Genomic DNA, 21,797 nt, shown 5'->3' with positions numbered 1-21,797 from the left:
GCGCCATCTGTGGTGTAATAGCTAGACCAGATCATGGCGGTTTTCCTATGATCGCCACATGCCGACGTCACTATGCCACAAGAAGTACTTTGGTTTGGGCTAGTTGGTTCATAACTCTAGATGATGTGAGGACGGCGCGACGGTAGATGTCAGGACGGTCCTGTTGTGTTCTTGTGCCTCTCTCGTCCTTGTTTCTTTCGCGCCATCCTGACATCCCCTACCACCATGCCACGTCAAGCAAAGAGTATTTTCGCTCGCGCTGCGCACTTCTCGCTCACGCTGACGACGCCGGGTTTTCTGCGGCACGGGAGCTTTAAAATCTTTTGTAAGAGCTACTGCGCACGGCGAGGGTCGTTCCTGGTGTTATTCACACCGGTCATTCATTAGAGAATTTTCCTTTAGGAGAAAGTTGACTGACGGCAACGAAGTTAATTTTTGGAAAAAAACACGACGTCATCTTTCTCTTAAATTTCCCAACCAGACAGACTTCTGTCGAATGTTTTTTTGGGGGGATTTTCCTGCCCTAATGGCAACTTCTGTGAACGCTTGCACACCAATGAACACGCGCGTTTTATGTAAATCCTAAATCCAAAGCCTTCAGACCACAGACTTTCAAGCAGTATACTAGTCCGGCACTTCGGCACTCCTCAACCTTTAAATGTTCAGCTGGGTAAGGACAGGATCGAGTCTTAGATCCCTCCGGAGATTTTTAACTCTGGGTGTGCCATAATTGCCCAGTTAAATACACGATTTTTGCAAAGCAAACATTGTAGGCCGCACACTTTTTGCTTACGCTCTACTTGCTTCTCGAGCTGCTGTGTTCAACGTTTACTATGCACCTGACATTCAGTGACGCGGTGTGGGCTGCATTGAAAAGTCCGTTGCAAGAATAGAACCAGTGTACGGGCACACACACACACATGGTTGCGAGCGGCGTTTATTGAACAGTGAGAGGTAGAAGGCCAATGAACAAGCGATGTATGAAGGTCGGGCATTTACTTGAATCCACGGTTTGCTTTGGCTTTTCAAAGATAACTGATTTTACCAATGCCACTTTTCAGCGAAAGCGGAGAAGATGGAGTCGCACTCGGAGCGATTCAGACTGCGGTGTAATTGGATCACATTTTGAGATAATAATACACAATGAAAATTGTGCTGTTTTTATGTCGTTGCTCGTGAAATGTTCGGCCCAAAGAAAAGTTAATTAGTGCCTATCGCATGTAGATCTTGCGGCGAGCAGACGAAAAAAGGTGTTTGCTTGGTGATGGACATGCTGTCTCAGCATGTTGGTTTTGAGTGAATGGCTTGTGTCACGCCTTGTTGGGTCATATCTTTTAAATGAGAACAACATGAACGCTACGTGACAAAAGTCATAAAATAAACAGGATGGCGCAGCATGTTCTTAGCTTAAAAAATTTATGAAGGCTGAAAATGTGTGACATGTATGGCGACGTGTGCGAGCGCTGCGAGTGTACCGTGCATCGAACCCCGCGTGTGCACCACACCACTGAGTTATTGCATCATTGCATCACCTAACATCTTCGCACTTTCCCTTCTGTACCTTTCCGCAGTGTTAGGCTCGAGATGGAGAGTGTAGGCCTGTCTACGTTCCTCACATTAAAGCTTTTCGATGCCTCTCTCTCTTAAGCATATAACGCTCATGCTGTACTGATCTTTTGTCTTTGGTTTCGCGTGCGTCCGCGTGGAACGCGTTATGTTCGAGCCGCCGGGAGGTAGTAGTTCCTTCGGCCGCATCCGCCGTTCTTCCCCTGGCAGTTGACCGGCTCCAGCTGCTTGTTGAGGCAGAAGCGGATCTCTGTCAGGACAGGCGCGTCCCTGCCCTGTAAAGATGAAATTTGAACGTGGGAATAATTACAATTACCACCTGCCAAAGCACAGTTGTCGGGCTACTCGTGAACACTAAAAATGTTTTTCGCAGCTTCTTCTCCGAGGCTGTGACGCGGAACCGCCAACACACCACCGAAACTGTCTGCTACCGCCAGCAACGATGGCAAGGTGAGGCCAAATTCATGAATGCCTCGAAGCGGCAACAGTGTTAGTTCTACTACTATTAGTACTACTATTAGTTCTGGGGAAGCCTCCGATGTGTACGGGAGAGGAATTCAAATGAGTTGCCTTAGCGCAGCCGTACGGTTAAAACGAAAAAAAAAAACAAGAACTGGCAGGTGAATGCTAATGGTAATTATTCCCTCGTTTGAATTTTATTCCACCTTGGAGGCTTTCCCTGAAGTATTCTGTACTTTGCCTTACTGAACAAAATTAGTTTTTTGTTGGTTATTCGAAAGAATTGTCGCAAGATCAGAGCGGCCAAACATTGAAGGCATATACTTACAGACCGCTTGCGAGCGCTATATTTTTTGCAGCGTTTGCACTGTAAGAAACCAATAACGACGTGGAGAAAGGACACGCAGGTGTATCCTATACAGTATTCCACAAAACGACTTAATTAAATGCGGCGAACAACTCCGATAGAATAAAAAGTTAGGATATTTAGTTGTACTTACGGTCTTTCTAGCAGTGCCATATCGTTTGCATTTTTTGCACTGCAATACGACGCGCAAGAAAAACAAATAAAAACTGGAGATATTTTTTCAAGTTCTCGACTAACGCGATAACTCATAGCTGTGCATAATTTCACAAAGAATAATTATGTGCGTCGTCCCTAATTTTGTAGATAAGCATGGCGGTGGCCACAAGCTGTTATTTAAAGGGGTGTGCAGACATGTCACGCCCCTGTTACATGGAAGATTTAGCGAGCACTTGTGTCCAATGGGAGCTGACTTGAACAAAATCTGGCCGGCGTTACACATAGCGCCCTATGCCGTTCAGCTTCAAGTGATCGGCACTTCGGATGACAACGTAGTGGTCGACTCTCCCACCGTACTTGCCGAGTCAGCGACATTTCCCGCTGCGATACGGCCCCTGATCGCAAGGAATATTGCTGACCTGTCTAGTATGCACCCAAATATACAAAGTTTACAGAACGATTCATCCCAACACGCTATCAATATCGCGACCAAGAAAAGTGCGGCTAACAAACATGACGTAGCTAGATCGTTTTGACTCTGTGGGGACTTCCCCCTCTGGCATGCAAATGCACAACGCCGCGCAGAGATCGGTAGGCAGGAAAATAAATGACAAGGTTTACCTTCAAAGCGCTCATATGAAATTTTTTTTTCATTACTTGGTCGCACATGCTGTGACGACGTGACCTGGAAGTTGAGCTAAGTTTCGCAGAAAAAACAGTCCACTGTCGTCAAGTTTCAAGACTAGGTGCAAGCCTGAACAGCCGTCCGTCTGAACTACAGTTGAAACTGCTCGTGCATCAGGGGTCATTAGCTTACATCAGTTAGGCAGGTTTTGTTCAGGGATCAGTGTGGTTCAGGTTTTGTTTTTCCCAGATAAAGTTAAGCAAGAAAAGTTTGTGTGAAAACAAATTACGAATAAAATGAAGCACGGGGCGCTTCAATTTGTGGACGTGAAAGTGGTATCTACCTTAGCGATGCAAAGAGGTCAGAAGTACAGTGAGCGCGCCGCTTTTAGCAAGTAATTAAAATGCGAAATCCGCAAAACAAGCTGTTGCTGAGGCACTATGACAGGGGGAAAATTCCAGAAGGTTCAAATTAAATGTCTGCCAAGGCTGCATGCGAATTTCATTACGTCAGTGTGGGAAAGAGAAACTCACCGGCACTCTTTGGTTGCAGACAATGTTGACTTTCTCGCGAATGTCGTCGGACAGGGCGTTACGGATTTCTCCAGCCTGTAACGGTCACCACAGGTGACAGATTACTTAGAATACTTGTTCAATGATAACAGACACGCCAGGCAGTTCCTGTGCGGCTCCATCTCCTCTCTAACACATCTACGCCAGACATAAAATCCACTCAAGTCATTGCACAGATCAGAAGCCTACAATCGCATCTTGAAATCAAGGAAGGATATATGTTTTACAATGTGCTCAAGCCATGCTCATAAATGTCGCAAGTCGCCCCATATATATTAGTCTCGTGCCAGCTAGTTCAGTTCCGTTCCTTGAAACACAATACAATGCAATTCCAAGACAATGTACACATCTTTGCATTTGATTACGGCATCCACAAGACAGACACCTGGACCTGGTGACGTCGGGCACATTTCCCCTTCCCATGCGTAATGTTTCGATGTGTCCAGAAGACAGCTGAAAATGGCAGTGATTGCTCCAGAAAAACTGATCAGTTTGCGGGCATGAATTAAGAAGCATCGTTGCTAACTACAGCAGCATTTACGGCATATATCTACGCGACGTTGCACTGAAGCAGCAGAAAACTTCAGTGATCGTTCCGGTCGTTCTAGAACCGTGACCCACAATCAGACATTTTTTGTTGCCCGTTTTCATCTAACTGCACAAATTTCCAGGCTCTGTTTATCTAACAATTTCTTCATTGCTTATTGGGTCACCTCTCGGATGCCCCTTTACGTTTTCGTCATTTTCGTTTGTGGAACTAAGCAAAACGTGGGGTGACTAAACAGTCTTATCGATCAAAAGTTACTATTTCTTAATTTTTTATCGTGAGGTGCCCTATGCTGTTATCATTAGTGTCTATTACATATAGCACTCAAAAATTACTGGAAAATTACTGACTGCGCAAGGCAGCAGGCAACTCGAGAGATGTAGACGACAAAACATCTATCCCCGAGATGGCTGAAGGCTTGCCAACTGCCAGGTAATACAGTTTAGCCGCGATACGGCGCCTCTAGAGGAGTTAGTAGTGTGGCATTAAAACTAAGCTATAGATTGCGGTTTATTTTTAACATAGCAGCATAACGTAATACTGGTGCAAAGAATGAAGTCTGAAATACAGCAACACAGGAGGACTGTCAAACTAGTAAAATTCAGCGTCCTGGATTACTGATTTACGTTTTTTTCCTTTTTTCTTTTACATTTAAACCAGGAATCGTGTCCGAATGGGTTGACTCACCGAGTACGTCCTCACGACGCTAGGCCTGATCAGGCTGTTGGAAAGAAACCTGCGCACGAAAAGATTCGACTGAGTCACAAAATGAGCCGACGTCTGCGCTAGGGGAGATAAAACACTTTAAGAACAGAACTTTGTTTCATTCCTCAAGATTTCTGCGATCATGTAAAAAAATTCTGTGGTTCGAGCACACAGCAGTAGCTAGCTGTAAATTCGGACTCCTTGTTTGGCGAGGCTCCTCACCGTGACCGGCCGAGAAGGCCGGACGAGTGCTACCTCTTACTGCCGCGAGAGGTAGCAGTCGCTGCGCTTTCTGTCTACTAGGGTTACTCAGGCGCATGACATTAATTTACTTGTCTTGTTTGCTTGTTTCTTTGTTTGGGCCCTGACTACTTATTCCAAAAGAGCGAATAATTAAAGTATAAATGAATGACGATATGGTTGCCACGATTGGCTCAGTGCAAGCGGCGAGCACAAGGTGCCGCTCACTGGCGCGGCGCCTCCTATCGAGCAAGGAACCGAACCGCAGGTCGTTTGTGTGGATGTACGGATGGTGCGAGAACGCTTGTTCTCTTGACTGGCTTAGAGCGTCCACCTACGCGGCTCACACGTCATATCGGGCCTCGATGCCCACAGAGGGGAGAGCACGCAGGAGAAGCCGCAGTTACAACGGCAAGCGGAGATCAGAGAAAGGCAGCTCACTCGAATATGTTGTACTTGTGGTAGACGGCGAGGGTGGAGTTAAAGAATTTGAACAGGCCGTTGAGCGCAGGAACGTCGCCGGCGCAGGAGCCGTGCTTCTGCCACTGGTGGCGCCTGCAAAAACAAGAGTCGCAAGTTTCACGGCATTGCAGGGGCTGTAAATGCGCGATTTTTTTCGTTCTGTACTCTTGAAGACGACGTGCGTGATGCTGAAAGTTTTGCGGAAACAAGAATTTGTCCCTAAATTTAAACTTGTTCGTTTAAATGCACCAAGTTCCGCCCAAAACAAGGCAGCTGCTGGTTAGGAAGATTATGTGTTTAGCTTCCTGCATACTGCAATAAAAACAGCAGAAGCGCCGAGAAAAAAAAATCTATAGGTCTAGTCGAAGCAGAGAAAAACCGAAGTCAGCGGCTCAATGTTAACCGAAACAGCCGAAACGGCAGAAGAGGTTGCCGTCACCCTATAGCAATGACCAACACGACAGCAAAATACATTATCAGCGACACACCAGTGGCTGTGAGGAATTATGCCAAAGGACGCATCTCACCAAAATCAATAAAGATACTGGCAAACCACCGCGAAAAAATTGCGAGGACGCTTAACCTTCGCCTTTAAGAGCAGGACGCGACAGCTTGTTGCAGCATTGCCAAGGAATCCACCATCGTCCTTCGGTGCGACCCCTTGCCCGGACAATTTAAGGAAAGGAAACATATCTTGGTGGACACCCGAACCGCGCCGTAAGGCAATGAAAATGATAAAAAATTTTAAGGAAAGGAAAGGACGCCTGCCTCACATATCTCGGTGGACACCTGAACCGGGCCGTAAGGGAAGGAAATTGAAATGAAAATTGGTTTTAAGGAAAGGAAATGACGCCAGTGTAACAATTCTCGCTGGACACCCGTACCGCGCTGTAAGGGGAGGAAAATCACTTCCCTTACGGCGCGGTTCAGGTGTCCACCAAGATGCGCCATTTTTCGCTCAAGGCCGGCGACGCCGACGACACCGCCTTTTCTGCGACACGAGCTCCTTAACGCTACCGCGTTAAAAAGGGCGATCCAAATCATTTCGTCGCCAGCACACGCCTCTCCTAGGTAACGAAACGGGTCAAGAAACGGCTCGAGCGCTAACACGCCCAGTCGCCAGACCCAGGATCGAGGCATAATCATTGCACGGTAAGCTAAGGACGGAAAGGGCCCGGTACCCAGTTGCGCACCCATCGCTGCATGGCGTCTCCTTCTGACGAAAACTTACCCGAGCCCGGTGGCACACAGCCACTACAACACAGGACAACACAGTAACAGTCGCAAATTTTTGCAAAGAAAAGGCATACCTTGCACACATTCTATGAGAGTGCCTCCAGGCGCCCAGCAAGGGCCGAAAGATTAGAAATGAGGAGCAATGGGAGGCCCTTATGCTCAGCTCAAACCCAGACAACCAGCTATGGGCGAAGAAGCCGCCAGAGCTCGAGAGATCCTGGCTGTATTCTATGCGGGTGTCGGACCAAATCCTCCCCATCCCTTGTTAGACGAATAACAGTTATATTTCACTCGCTGACAGTGCCTTTAACGTTAGTTGTGCGCAGAACGGGCAGTCGACTTACCAGAACGCGAAGTACCTTGCTTCAGGGCTCGTCAGTGAAGGCCAGTACTTGTTTAGGTCTCTCTTGATGGGCTGCAGGAGGAAGGGGTAACCGAGATGCATATTATTCATTAGGGGATAACTATATAATGATATTTTACTGTGTAAGGGCATCCGGCCTCAAAAGCGCAATGGCAACGTTGTGTGATGACTTAAGGTTAAAACCACGACTTGGAGGATACATGCAAACCTGAAGCAGTGGTCCTTTTGATATGTATAGGTAGGATCTAAAATAAGTACTAGATGATGGTGATGAAAACGTCCTTTTCCTTGTCCGCAGGGTAATGAGGCAATGATAGTAATACAATTAATTGTGCTGATTGAAAGCTAAGAAATACCCGTGAGTCAGATGTACAGTTCCCCATCTAAGTTGGTTTTGAACCTCTGGTAAAAGCATTGAGAAACGAGTTCGCATATAAAGATTATCTTTCAAGGAGCCTTACCCTATCTAGTTTCGCCTAACTGCATTTCTGGCCAAAGTCTTGGCATCATTCATTCGTCGGCCCTTCTGGAGAACGGTTAGGAACTAAAAGTAACTATTCATGTTGCGATATCTTTCCTGCCACTCACATCAAGAACTCTGCCGTTGAACTGTTCATCGACGCAGAAGCTGGGAGAACTGGAATCACCCGATGGCCTGTGGAGAAAAAAAAACACTGAAAAGTTATAGGCTGGACCAGTACAGTTGGTTCACGCTTACATTTAATTTTAAAAAAGTATAGAAGTGTGGTTTAATAATCAGAGCTTTCGCGAATCGTGCGCATGCATGTGCTGTTCCTTCTTGTCGTGGTATGCGGGAGCGCGCGTGAACAATGCGGAAACATGAAGATAAGAGCGCGGGGTCGAAATGAATTTTCAGAGAGATGAACTGCTTGTCTGCTGCCACAAACAATTAGCGCTACACGAAAAAAACTACCTGCGCAAGGCACTGCGCTGAATCGCTGCAGACCACGGCCTCCTGTAGATTCGAACGTGGAAGACCTGAAGTGCGAGCAAGGGTTTCAGCTCAGCAGAGATGGCATTTTCAAGCGCAGGACCCGGGCAAGAAAAGGGCATTCAGTCAGCGCTGGATAGTGTTGGCCTTGGGTAGGCCTGTCCAGTTTTTGTTTAGCAATGGTCCAGCGCTGACTGAGATTTGGTGCGACATTTGACACAAGCTATCAACGTTGGTCTGTGCTTTCCGCGCCCGTGTCGTAATTTTATTGCTCTGAAAATGCCTTTTAATCCTCCCGAAAAATAATCGACTATAGTGGGATACAACTAAAAAAAAACAGCAGTTGTTAACACTGGGCCACAGTCCGCGGCGTACTGTGTTACTCCGCCACCCAGTCACAAAAGTAAACTCAGCTTTTAAATGTTTGACACTATTAAACAAGCCAGGTATCGATATTCCCGTGCTTATAACTTTTTTCTCGTGATTAGCTTCTTGTTTAGGCGACAGAAGTTTTAGCAACGGACTAGTTTTTTGTAGTGGAGGAATCCTGTGCCGGTCCTAAATGTGGGCGGAGCTTCCCTGCAGACTTAAGTTGTATACGAGTATAGGCCAGCTGCCTGCTGTGAATGCACGTCTTCAGTTTTTTCGATTTGTTTTGTGTTTGATGTGCACTGATCGAAAACCGGAATCATGTTTCCCCGAATGCGCTGTCGGACATGGCAAAACTTCGTGCGCGTCACGTGTCCGCACATATGCAGAGCTCGAATAGGTAAGCTGAAAAGAACAAGAGAAGGGAAGAAACACGGAAACAGATAAACAAACCGATAAGAAAGGAAAAAAAGTGAAAACAGGAAATGAATTGCAATCAAAACTCGATCTTACTGCCAGGTTTTTTCTTCTCCAATAACAACTTTGCAAACTGAGCGCGTGACGAATTCGTGTTCTGGATGTGTGACTGCTTGCTAGGGACTGCGAAGCCATATTCTCAGAACGTTATTCATTAGAAAAAATTAGGTGACTCATGGACAGGAAAATCCGGCGTCGGTCTAAATGTGGCGGAATTACAAAACTCGGGATTGGTCGAAACGGGCACCGTCATCAAGGGTGGGAAAGTGCGAAGTGTTAACCAGTAATATCGTTAGTACTAGTACTCACAACTGCACCAACTTTAAAGGAATAGAATAAAATTACAATTGAATTTGAATAGGATTGGAATACGAACAGACTTGGAATAGAATTCAATGCTTTCGCATTAGTAGCAGGTAAGTTAAGTCTCCTCGGTAATTTTTTGAACGAACAGAAATCTATTTTGTACAGACACGGGGTATGCAGAACCTTCTCTGACGAAGCTGGCACGCTTTGTCGGCATGCATTATTATCTCTTTTTTTTTAAATTACACTTACAGGCTCGTAACAGCTTTCTCGTTCTTATAGAGCCCTGCCACCGAAAGAGTGTTTGGGAAGGAGTCGGCATTCCAACTGCGCAGCACTGGACGGTTGTGACAGGCAGCGCGACAAGAAGCGGCCAGCGATTGAGCCTCAAGTGACGACGAAAGCAGCAGCGACGGGAGTTTCGCAAGCCGTCGTGCGGGTCTCCACTCACCACAGGCCGTGGATGGTCCAGTAGTTTTTCTTGCTTGAGGCGACGCACTGGATGGGAAGAGTACGCACGTACACAGTCAGACTACACGTGCGCCTGTTAAGTGCAAATTCCAGTCGCGGAAAACGTGCTTTTGCATCCCTTCGTGCATCTTTTGCAGAGCTTCGGGGTATCTACGCGCAAAATAGCAACTGGCACGCACAGTCACCAACAAAAGTTTCCGGGACGCGAGTTCTAGGAAAAACATTTATTGTAGCTGCACCTCGCTACCCAGTCGCCTGATATTGTTACGAGAGGAAGGAGCGTGTAGGCGCCTAGTACTTAATGCATTTTACGGAGTTGGCTTACGCGACTGTGCAGAGATAAATTTTGTTCCCGCTCACCCACGTCCCGTAAACTTTTGCTGCCGACATACACGTTCGCTCTGTAAGAGGAAGAAACAGACTTGGTTTCACGCAATAAATGCGTGCAGTCGAAAACCGATGTTCTGTTACGCCAATGTGAGCAAACACAGACATGGGGCGAAACGAAGCCAAGTGGGTAGATTAGAGCAAGGGGGCGCGAGAGGAGCGGGGGGGGGGGGGGGGGGGGGTGCCGGCCTTAACGCTCCCACTGGTACGCCCGCACAAAACGTCGGGACTCGGCGATGCAGCGGCGCGTTTATAGAGTTGCTTTGTTCCCACGGCTTCAACGTTCAGTCACCTCGCGTCATCATGGCCCCCAAAAAGGCACAGTAGTACTATGCAAGGGATGATCAAAAATTCCTCTGGTAATACACTGCATTTGTAAAGGGCACGGCTTAGTGGCGCCAAAGTACTTTTTGTGGTGCCGAGACTGGCGAGAAGCGTGACATTCCTCCCCCACACGTTTCCAAAATAATTAACAACACATATACGCCGCAGAAGCCTTTCTTTTCACGTTATTATTATTCCCACTAAGCTTTCACAAAACTATTTCAACGCATGCTTCAGAAGAAGCAAGCGCTGACAGCTTCTTCGCCGAAACCGCGCTTGAAAAAAGCAAAACTTCACTAGCAAAGCAGCTCGATCGGAAGTTCAGTCCCCTCGAAGCCTTCTGCTGTTGTCCAGGATCGCGAGCTGCTTCCGGGCCATCAGCGATATTTCATGCAAATCCAGAACGTGAGCTACGCCATGAGCGACAGTGGTTCGGCAGCTGCCAACCCATCGCCGCGAATTATCGCCTCATGCAGTTAGCTCTTAACTGTAGATAAATAATTTGAAAATGCCTGTTTTTTTTTTGTTTTTTCCTGCCCTGCACATTACGGGATAACACATTTCGCTCTGTGCGCAACGTACAGTACGGGCGGTCGATGTAGCGTCGAGGTGTGGAAAGACGTATGTCAGCTGAAGGCTCCAATCTTTATTTCGCTGGGCAAATAGGCAAAACGGCTGTTAAGTGCTGTATGTTATCACTACGCTTGAGAAGGGTAGCCGCTGCACCGTGTCCGAAACTGCAGCGAAGCCTCAAGTGAGACTCCTCTCCTGTGTAGATACTTTCGCTGCGACATCCGATCCGGCGTTCGGTATAGTCCGAAAGATTTCTCCGCCTTTTTCTAATTACGGCCAAATCACGCCCACTGAGTCGCAGAGGTCGCGCTCAGTCCCAAAGCAACCGATGTGGTGCTGCCACATTCAGTTCGATTTCCAGTCGCAAAGTCTTTGTACCTAACAGTGGGCCTTCGAAACGTGATTCGGCGCTTTTTCCACATCATGCATCTATTGGCGTCACCGCTGGTACCGGAAATGCTCGTTCCGAACGAGACCCCAAGTGGTGGGCACTCACAGGTTGCGCTTGCCATCGCGGGTGACGGTCGCCCGACGCCTAAACTACCTCTCTCTAAACCTCTAAGCAAAAAAAAAGGTGCACGTACTTGGGAGGGAAATGAACTATATGCGCAAGATTTCTAAAATTCGTTTTCTACATTTGTTTCATTTCCTCTGCGCGTCTTAGAATTTCTTCGGCACAAGTTCACCTGTGAATCAGCGGCACATATGCCGGGGCTCCACTGCTGGCTGAGGATGAAGTAGTCGTAGGTGGCGTTCGGGGAGCCAGCTGGGGTGCGCGGTCGCTCGGGGCGCCTCCTCCGCTCTGTCCTAGCGTCCGGAGAACCGGCCCGCGTGGGCGAGTGCGACCGAGTGTTGTCGGCAGGGCCTCCTCCTCTCTGAGCACTCCTGCTGGCGGGACTGGGGGATCGTTGTGAATTCTGCGCCAGGCTTCGGTTGTGTGCGTAGAAACAGACAAAAAGTTGCGCTGTATTATCTGAACCAAATCTGCTGCAGATTATGCGTCTAATGAAAAGTTCTGTGCGACTGCTTTGACAGGCGCGTCGCACATTCCCCAAAAAAAGGTCTAATATGATGGAGGCGTAACCGCACAACGGCACACAGTCAAAGAAAGTGGAGAGGAAAGAACGCCACCATCATCTCGTGCTTCAAATATCTGTAATGGGCATACACAGCACCTCACTTGAGATTGGGTTATGCAGCCAGTCAGATACCACGTCCAGTTTATGTGAAAATAAATCGTCAGTTATCCAACGTAGTCGAATCAGGTTTCGAATTAAATGTTATAATTAATTTATACGCAAGAGAACATTAAGCATTACATATACGGCAAGAATTTATTAACGGTTTAACGGTCGCAGGTGATAACGGCTCTTTCGCAGCAATTCCTGTGGGGCCCGGAGGCACCGTGTAGCCCTAGTGATGGTTGAGTAGCCAAAAAGTACCAAGCATACCTGCTGGGAAGACCGAATGTCATCAAGGTAAGCAGCCTTGGCTCTTTCCTCACTGTGCCTATCCAAATCGTTCAATTTGAAAGATGGCGCGAAATGGCCAATTCGCGCGATTCCGACTGCTTCTGGACAATTAACGCCATCCAGTATGTAGCAAAGGAACTGTGCTTACGTTTACGATTTTTTGTTTGTATGGGGCAGTATTTTTAAGCTTCTCGCGAAACCTGCCAATGCGGAGTTATCACGGAGAGCAAGGCGTCCAAGATGGCGTCTTCTTGTCGCACCGACCGTGCTCAGCCGCGGCGGTGTTCTCGCCATTCCGCAGCATCGACACGCCACTTTGTGGATGCACGTGACAGCTCTGTACGAAAAGGTGACGTAAGTTCGTCTGATTTTAGTTCGAACAGAAATGACGAATGCTCCGCCCAGCCCAGCCTATATCCACAGGTGCCCGTATGTAACTTTCGTTTTCGCCACTGTCGAGGAGATTCGCTGCTTTCCGAGCCTCTCTGAAGGCACAGGCATGTTGTGAACGATTCCGTGCCACCAGCAGTGCAGCGGATTGAGTTTTCTCTGAGACGGCGTTGACTTTGGAACTGCACTGCGGAGTAGCCCAAAGCGCTTCGCGCGAACGAACGTTTTTTATTTTTATTTCGGTACTGATCGGGACATTTGGCATTAAGATGAACAGAGTGAACTTTTGGGCAGTTGGTGCGACATTTGTAGAGCAAGTCGCGCCTATTTTTTTTACTAAACAAGTTTAATATTTTGACAATATCGTTGCGCGTCTCAAATTTTACCAAATGTTTTTTTTTTCGCAAACAATATATTTCCAGTCTTACCTTTACGCCATCAAAACTGAGTTCGTTTAGCTACACTATGATGTACTATAATGAAGCAAAATTTTAAAATTCACCGGTGAATAAATTTCTTACGCACACTACCCTTAAACTGCTTGATTTCCAGCGGTATAGGACACAGAGTCGGGCACTCTCCTGAAGTGGTGGAACACGCGGTGCTGCCATTAGGAGAAAGGCTGGGAGCATTCATTTCTTTCTAACTCTCTGATAATACCGGGACAACGCTATGGTGCTAGCACCCCAGGTATGGTGCCGATCAAGACAGGTATGGGACAGTTCATGCACAATCGCGGACCAACGCAAACGGGCGCGGAAAGCTTTTAGATCAGAATGCGTCATCACGAACATTTATTTCATCGGGTAAGGGGAGCACATCATAGCGACTTATTTCTTCCCTCGGGCAACCGTTCTTAGGAAATGACGACACAGAGCGCCACAGCTTGGATACTTTCGCTCTAACATTGGCCCAGATGGCACGCCATGGAGGTTCAGCTGTTTGTTGAGCGCTGAAGTGGAACCTTTGGCGGAATCCTGCTCGCGGGTCGGAATGATGCGTTGAAAACGACAAGGACGTCAACTACTGTGTTCGTTTTCTTTTTTTTCCTTGAAAAAGGCCTACGAGCCTAGTAATCATGAGCTCAGAACAGCAGTTCGCAGCGTTAAAAAATTGGCTCTGGTTTAGCTCTGGTTAACTCTAGAAGAATTGCGAAAGCTTCGTTTCCTCGGCACGTCGTCTACGCAGGGTCTCATTCCGACGCTCTCGAGGACTCAAACTGGTCTCTTCCGCAGTTGAAGAGTCAATCCTGGACGTGGCACGACTTCTAGCTGCATCTTCGTTACGACGCTTCTCGAGTCGTGCGACGCGTTCTTCTGGCGTCTCTTGAGCGCGTTGTCTCTTCCTCGCTTCGTTCTGTCGTTGTCGCGATCTCCATAACGACTACAATACACTGAGACGAAGCGTATATATTTATACCCCCCACGAGGCGACACCTCCTATCCCTCTACCCCAGCGGAGCACATCTGGTGGAGCGAGCGGCGATGGCGTCGACGGCAGCGCCATCTGTTGGAGCGCGGCTGCGGCGTTGCTAGGCAACGGAGGCTCAAGGTCGTTCGTCGGCAACGACACATGGCATACGGCTGAAGTGCGCGACGAGCAGAAATGGCTCGCTGGCTGGCGTAGTAAAGCTTTCGCTTTAAAGTTAATCACGTACAAACGATTTTTTACCTGCGGTTTCGGTCTTAATGGGGCCAGCGCTGAAGTGCACATTGACGTCATGGTCAACGGGCCAATCTGGACTGCCACATTCCTGATGACGTCGGCATAGCTGGCAAGCGCAAGCGGGACTCCGGAACTTTCTTTTGAGTGTGTGTGTGGGGGGGGGGGGGGGAGGGAGGGCAAGACTTCAAAATTATTTTATTTATTTATTTAATGATCATTTACATAATAAATTTCATTCTTTATATTTTTTCATTTTTAAATGTTCAAAGGTTGACGTAAACTGTCACTTTGGGGTGACGGCGTAACAAAGTTTCTTACTATTAACTAGAGGGAAAGCTGGCGGCGCTGCACCTGAACCTTCATGGGCGCGCAAAGCATCATGGGGCGATGAGCTACTTGGTGCCGAACAGTAGGTTTTTTTTTTTTCAGGAACAGAGTGGCGTTACTGAGATGTCCCATTCTGTATCCACGGCGCGCTCCGCACGCAGACGACTTCGGCGTAAAAGTAGTGCGCAAAAGCCATAGTAGCGAGAGCGCAACAGCACACCACGCCAATAAAAGGTTTTTTTTCCCGAAATGCTGCGGAAAAGCCTTTTAAAATGTTGAAGCGACAACATTTTTTTCAAAAACATATTTCTTTTTAAAAGTGCGCCTGTTAAGCACGAAATATTGGCTTTTGTGGTCGTCAATGCTTGGCTAATAGGAGAGCAAGCCATCGCTTATGTTGAGCAAACTTTGCATTTACATGCTTTTCTGCTCGTTTGTTACAATTTATAGACAGAATATTGAATGATAGGACATTCTTGATTATCGACCAACGTTTGTTTTTTTATTATTTTTTGGCCAAAAGTTGTAGTTCTGCAGTCGGTAGCTCTCCGCCCCATGATGCCTAGAGCAACCATGGTGGTACAGGTGGTCTCGAGGAAGCTCGATGCAAACTCCCATAGGCGGGGCGCCAGCTTTCCCTCTAGTTAATAGTAGGAAACTCTATGGGCGACAGTCTAGCAGTCAGGAAGACAATCAAAATGCTTCCAAAAGATACTGTTTAAGGAAATGACTCGCTCCCACTATGAACTGAATGGCCCGGTGGCGGCGTTAGCCACAGGTGTGTTCAGCGGTCATGGCCGCGCTCAATTAAAGCTGGCAAAGAACTTTCGAGATAAAGAACCAAAAGCAACTACAACAATCTGGAAAATTGTGGAAGCATTTGCACGTGACCACGATCAACAGAGATAAGTCTGGTCGCATATCGCATCACAAAAGAAAATAATAAAGCCGCGTGCCGGCGGTTTTGAGTGCAAACGAACAAACAGCGCAAAGATTCACGGCAATATAAAACGAATTGAAATGGGAAACTTTATGCACAAAGAGTGATCAATTGCATTTAAAAAGTTTGTGCATGGTTTGTTTAAATTCTGCTAATCATGATCATGTAGACGGGTCAGACAGTCTGCTTCTGTTGGGACATGACTAGTTTAGGTTACTCATATACGAAATGCTGTACAACTGACTACGAAGCCAAGTAGCTCAGCTCCACTGTGCTTTGCATTAAAAGAGTCGTAGAACTGAAGTATTTCAATGCTCAGATATCTGTTGCAAGTGCAAGCAATTGCAGACTGGGGAGGGGGGGGGGGGGCAGCCCTCTCTGGAAAAATGTTGGGGGGCGACCGCCCCCTTGCCCCGCTCCTCCCCACTTGTTCCGGGGTCCCTGAGCACAAGGTTATTCCTGTGAACAGCTGCTGGGTTCGGCGATGTCAGAGCAACGGGGGCAAGTGCACCATGGCGTCACTCGATACGGGTGAAAATGCCGAGCGGTTCCTTGGACAACATTAGAAATCCTATTATGTTCCGCTCAACGCCTGCCATTGAAACTTCCCAGACAGCATCTCCTTACGCAGACGAAACAGATCATATCGCTTGCTTGCGTTGGAAATTTTGTGTCTACCCCTTTGAAAGTGAGGTTTCGGCTCCCATTCCGGCGGAGGAGGAATGCCCCGAAACGTCATCCTTCAACACAACTGTCAGCGCTCGTGTTGTTTTCGGCGTTGAACATTGACGAGCTGAACGTTTGCATGTACCTTTGCGAGACCGCCGAAGCCAGGAAGACCAGCAGGGAGGCCGAGACGAGTGCTTGTAGCGCGGCCGCCATCTTTCGAAGCTGCCCCGACGACGCTTCCTCGCTGCTAACCCCGCGAGCGGCGAATGGGCCGGCTTGACAGCGTCGGTCGACCGGCGCCCACAACGCCGCTAGAGACGGACACAAAAGAGGGAACCTCGAAGCCAGAACAGAGAACGAGGAGGGGAGAGAGGCGAGAGGAGCGTGACGTCGTCAGTGACGAAACGAATGGGCTAAGCGAGAGCCAAACATACACAAGCAAAAGCGACAACCCCAGCCCTTGAGGCGTCTGTTTCGCGACCTTCGCGGCTTATCGAGGCAGCAAGCAACTTAGTAAAAAATAAATGTAGAGGCAAGCAACGCTGAGAAGGATCCGGTTTCCCCGCGTGCAGCCAACCCGTCCAGTCAAACGCGCGTCCTGTGTCGCCTGTGTCGGTCACAAAAAGAGGCTAGATTCGGCGAGGACTTCCTTGACACGTGCACGAATAGGAGCGGAAACGAACGAGGTTTCCGCGGAAGCCTAATACGAATTTCAACTTCAGCTTTGAAAACACTCAGGTGGGTGCGCGAAATCTACACACTTGAACTTCGCTTAGTCTCCACCCCTATTCGCACCGGTGGAAAGGACACAATTTAGGAAGAATTCATACATTGAACAGGATTGATTGCATCTGGTTGATTGATACACCGTATCAGTAAAAAGAAGCCCGATTATCTCACAGCAGTGCACTGCACCGGCAACTCCTGAGTTTTATGACACTGTGACGCCGTGGTTTTTTTCCTCAAATCGGATGTTCATTCTTTTCAACGCTCTTGACAGATATAACTGTCCGTATATTTAAGTACAATCAACAGTTACATTTTAGCGACATGTGCCGTATTTGGTTTCAGTTTTATGTCAGGAATGTGCGTATTTTTCTCCTCTGTTTCACCGATGACAGCACTTAGTGAGTTGGGTTTCGCTGAACTGCTTGCCACCAAAACGTTTCGAGCTAAAGCGGAGCCCCAGGACAGGAAGGGGGCATGAACGTGTATGTCTCTGTGCTAGCTTTCCTGCTCCGTTCAACGTTTTGTCACGGCGAGTTTCGGGAGCTGAGAAGAAGAGATGGGCCTCTTACCCTTGCAGGTCTGAAAGCAGACACGTTTGAGGGTAGGCAGAGACGAAGAGCAGAGAATGATCGCCAAGATCATCATCACCACCGTGGTCGTGATTACCGCAAGGTCATAACAGCATGACGATGATAATGATCACGATCAGTTTGTTTTGCGGCGTAGGTACCGACACAGGAAAACAAGTCGGGGGGCACTACGCCTGCTTCCTTCAGAAAGAAGAGGAGAGAGAAAGAATGCAGAGAAGGAAAGCGGCAAGAAGAGACAAGAAAGGAGTAAATCTTAGCGCTACTCGTCAACTTTGTTACGTCATTTCTGGTTCATCAGGGACTTGAATTTGTAGCGACCGCGTGCTCGATTTCTAATCACGTGATTCGCTTTAAGCGCTGTTAATTCATTTTTGATCAGGGATAAGGTTTACTACCGCAAATGTTTTGAGCCCTGTTTTGAAATAGCGCTTAATATTTTACAAATCACGACCCCTAGGCACCTTCATAGATGTCACCTTTTCATTGTTGCCCAAACTTTTCTCTCTTCTACAATTATCTACGCTCCTTGGAAGGTCAGGCAAAACACGGGCGACGCTCCTTGTCATACGCAACCACACCATCCATGCCTCGTCTTTTTCATTTTTTGGCTCTGTGACGCTATGCTGCGAACGCGTTGTTCTCATGTCTTGTGCACTGGCAGACGCAAAAAAGAAATCAAGTTGCATTTTACGTGGCATACTAGAAAATGTTCTCATATAGCAGGATCCACAAAAACTGAGAAATGATATTAGTATGGAAGGGTCGACAACCATGTTGCAGGGCCAAAAGCATTCGCTCTATGGCACCCCTTAGTTGTGCCCTTAAATACATATAACTCGTATTACTTCTGAGATATAGGTGCAGCGTTACCTCTAGAAGGTTCCTAATTAACGGCTCACCGTTAGTCTCATTAGTAGAGACTGGCACTCTTACCAGCCACTGCTGACGGTGTCTCTCAACCTAGACTTTGGGGGCAGTGCAACACACTCGTGTCCTGTGAGTGCCTGCTCCGTGCAGCTGTTCCGTATCTTGTACCGTGCGGTCTATACCTGTGGAAACAGGGGCGTTGTTCAAGCCTCCTTTTTGTCCATTACGAGGTTAGAGAGAGAGATAGCGGTGATAAGAATGATATGTTGCGGCAAGAGCGAGCACGCATACGGTCAGGCACAGCTTAATTGAGGAAGGTGGGTTTTGCCACCAAATGCAGACGCTACAAATCCTTCCTACGTACAACAATCAGACACACCACACTGAAATATCGGAGGGAAAAAATTGGAAGATTATAATCCTTTGCTCCAGACATCGGCGTTTGTACTTACAATTTCTCTGGATGATAGTCCTGATGCTGATGATGAAGGATAATGATGTTGATAGTGAAGGAAAAAAAAAATCTCATATATAGGTAGGGCCGCGAGTTGCGGCTCGTTGGTTTTATATACGACATGACATGGAGTGGGACATACCTGCACATGTGGGTGCTACCTACGCGCTGCTCCAGAATGTGCAGGCAGGTGCCTTACTTTTTGTCCTGTACCCGGCGGTGCTAGAAAAGAGCAAGAGCTTGTGTTCCCAAACGGAAAGGAGATTTTATTTTTATTTATTTATTTATTAGTAGCCTGCATCGCCCCGCAGGGCATTACAACAGGGGGGTAGAGACTTCATTTATAGGTATAAAGCAATTATTGCAGTGCATGAAAAAATGCTTCGTTAGATGTAATACATACAATGCTCGATGGCAAACTGTTCCAGTCCCGAATAGTTCTAACAAAAAAAGAATAACGCAAGACGTCACCCTTGCAAGAAAATTCTCTGACCTTCAAGCAGTGGTCCAGTCGCTTTGATGTATAATGAGGTGCCTGGATATATTGTTCGCGGTTTATGCCAGTTTTTGAATAATAAATCTCATGGAAAAATTTCCATCTGATGTACCTTCTACGGTCCTTCAACTCTTGCCAGTTAAGTTTTCGTTTGCTTTCCGTCATACTAACTTGCCAATTATAATTACCAAGAACAAATCTAACTGCCCTATTCTGAATTTTCTCTAATTTTCCTACACACTCAGATGTGTGAGGGTCCCAGCAAACACATCCATATTCAAGTATGGAGCGTACATAACTGAAATACAGCTGTGTTTTTAAGTTTCTTGGTAAATGGCTAAAATTCCGCCGTAGAAAACCCAAACGTGACGCTGCCTTATTCGCAATATAATTAATGTGATTATTCCATCGTAAGTCCGATGTAAAAAAGACGCCTAGATATTTAAATGACTTGCTTATGTTGAGAGTAAAATCATTAATTCTATACCTATACGGATGATTAGCACGTTTTCTTGCGAAGGTGACGTGAACAGTTTTGTTTATATTTAAGGACATGTCCCAACGTACACACCAGTCTGCCACAGTATCTAAATCAGTTTGCAGGATTTGTGAATCAGAAGTGGAATTTACTACTCGGTAAACAACAGAATCATCGGCAAACATCCTGAATGAAGACTGTATGCCAACTGAAATATCATTAATATACAGCAAAAACAAAAGTGGTCCCAATACTGAGCCTTGGGGAACTCCCGACGTAACTGGTGCATACTGTGAAGAAATACCGTTCAGAACAACAGCCTGCCTTCGTAACGACAGATATTCTGCAATCCACGCAATTACTTTACAATCCAGGTCATACGCTTTCAATTTGGAAAGAAGAAGACTGTGCGCGACAACATCAAATGCCTTGCGGAAATCCAAGAAAACGCAGTCCACAATTTGTTGCTTATCGATTGCCGATGCCAAATCATGAACGAACTCCACCAGCTGCGTACTGCAAGAAAATCCCCGCCTGAAACCATGTTGACTAGTGCATAGGAGATTGTGTTTGGTGAGATTGGCCATAACGCAACTATATATTACATGCTCCATAATTTTACAGGTTATGCTGGTTAAGGAAACGGGTCTGTAGTTCTGAACGGAGTTTCGCATACCACTCTTATGTATGGGCACGACACGCGCTACCTTCCAATCAGCAGGCAAGTCGGTTTCATTAAGAGACTTTTGGAACAGCCGGGTGAAATACAGACATAATGTATCCGCACAATTCCTTAAAATTGCGGCAGGAATGTCATCAGGGCCACAAGCCTTAGCCTATCCAATGTTGCTGTGCAAAGAGAGCTATTAGGTGACCCCACGCAGTTATGAGTCAATGCTATGAGAAGAAACGAGGAGTACGGTGAAAAATAACGAAGTAGCGAAAAGAACGAAAATAACCAACACCCTTATAGAATATATTACGCGATGTTTTCTAGGTGGTGCTGGCCCAACACGCATGTGCTTGGTCTACGGCAGAACACCATACGAAACACCTGCAGTTCGCAGACGACACTGCATCAGCCTGTGGATGTCAGACGTAAATATCTGAATGTTGTTTCACGTTAAAAATACAAGAAAAGTGTTTGTACATTTGACATGAAAAATCGTTGCATGTCTGCTTTGCATTTCGTTTTGCATGCGGAATAAAAATTGCTTTGAAAAGTTTATTGTGTTTCCAGCTCATATTGCATGCGAAGTCAGTGGTACGTTCCGATTTTTTAGATTCTCTTTGAGCTTCTGTTATTGGTACTTTCACTAGTCTTCTAAGCCCTCTGTGAACTTGGAAGAACGAAAGGAATTCTTGAAGCCATGAATTCAGCTCTTTCGTTTTCATTTTCACCGTTAGTATACGTAACTGTCCGGAGCATCTTCGCTTATGCTGGTTCAAGTGTGCCCAGAGCTTTGCAGGTAACCTATTTTAATATTAATGCGAAAGCATTGGATGGCTCATCGACACAAAAACCCGGCGTCGCTGAAAAAGTGGCACAATTAAAAACTGGC

At 46.9% G+C, this 21,797-nt stretch overlaps 1 protein-coding gene across 1 annotated transcript; it reads right to left on the bottom strand.

Annotated features, from left to right (window-relative positions):
• Positions 1–921: 921 nt before the first annotated feature.
• Positions 922–18,973, bottom strand: LOC144133557 (ribonuclease Oy-like). The gene is made up of 10 exons (XM_077666731.1): positions 18,874–18,973; positions 16,764–16,958; positions 11,845–12,085; positions 9,855–9,901; positions 7,888–7,954; positions 7,280–7,350; positions 5,679–5,792; positions 4,980–5,028; positions 3,707–3,781; positions 922–1,841 (listed from the first exon to the last, which is right to left on the bottom strand). Exons 2-10 carry the CDS (start codon positions 16,832–16,834, stop codon positions 1,713–1,715), a joined length of 864 nt encoding a protein of 287 aa, XP_077522857.1. The 5' UTR covers positions 16,835–16,958; positions 18,874–18,973; the 3' UTR covers positions 922–1,712.
• Between the last annotated feature and the right edge of the window lie 2,824 nt (positions 18,974–21,797).

The sequence above is a fragment of the Amblyomma americanum genome, chromosome 5 (assembly GCF_052857255.1).
Source record: "Amblyomma americanum isolate KBUSLIRL-KWMA chromosome 5, ASM5285725v1, whole genome shotgun sequence".
Classification (NCBI taxonomy): domain Eukaryota; kingdom Metazoa; phylum Arthropoda; class Arachnida; order Ixodida; family Ixodidae; genus Amblyomma; species Amblyomma americanum.
This window is presented reverse-complemented; position numbering and strand designations above follow the sequence as displayed.

Coding starts and splice junctions, on each gene's coding strand:
- LOC144133557 (XM_077666731.1), bottom strand. CDS start 16,834: ATGGCGGCCGCGCTACAAGCACTCGTCTCGGCCTCCCTGCTGGTCTTC. Junction 7,351..7,887: donor TCAACGGCAGAGTTCTTGAT/GTGAGTGGCAGG, acceptor TTCCTCCTGCAG/CCCATCAAGAGAGACCTAAA. Junction 5,793..7,279: donor GCAAGGTACTTCGCGTTCTG/GTAAGTCGACTG, acceptor TTGTTTTTGCAG/GCGCCACCAGTGGCAGAAGC.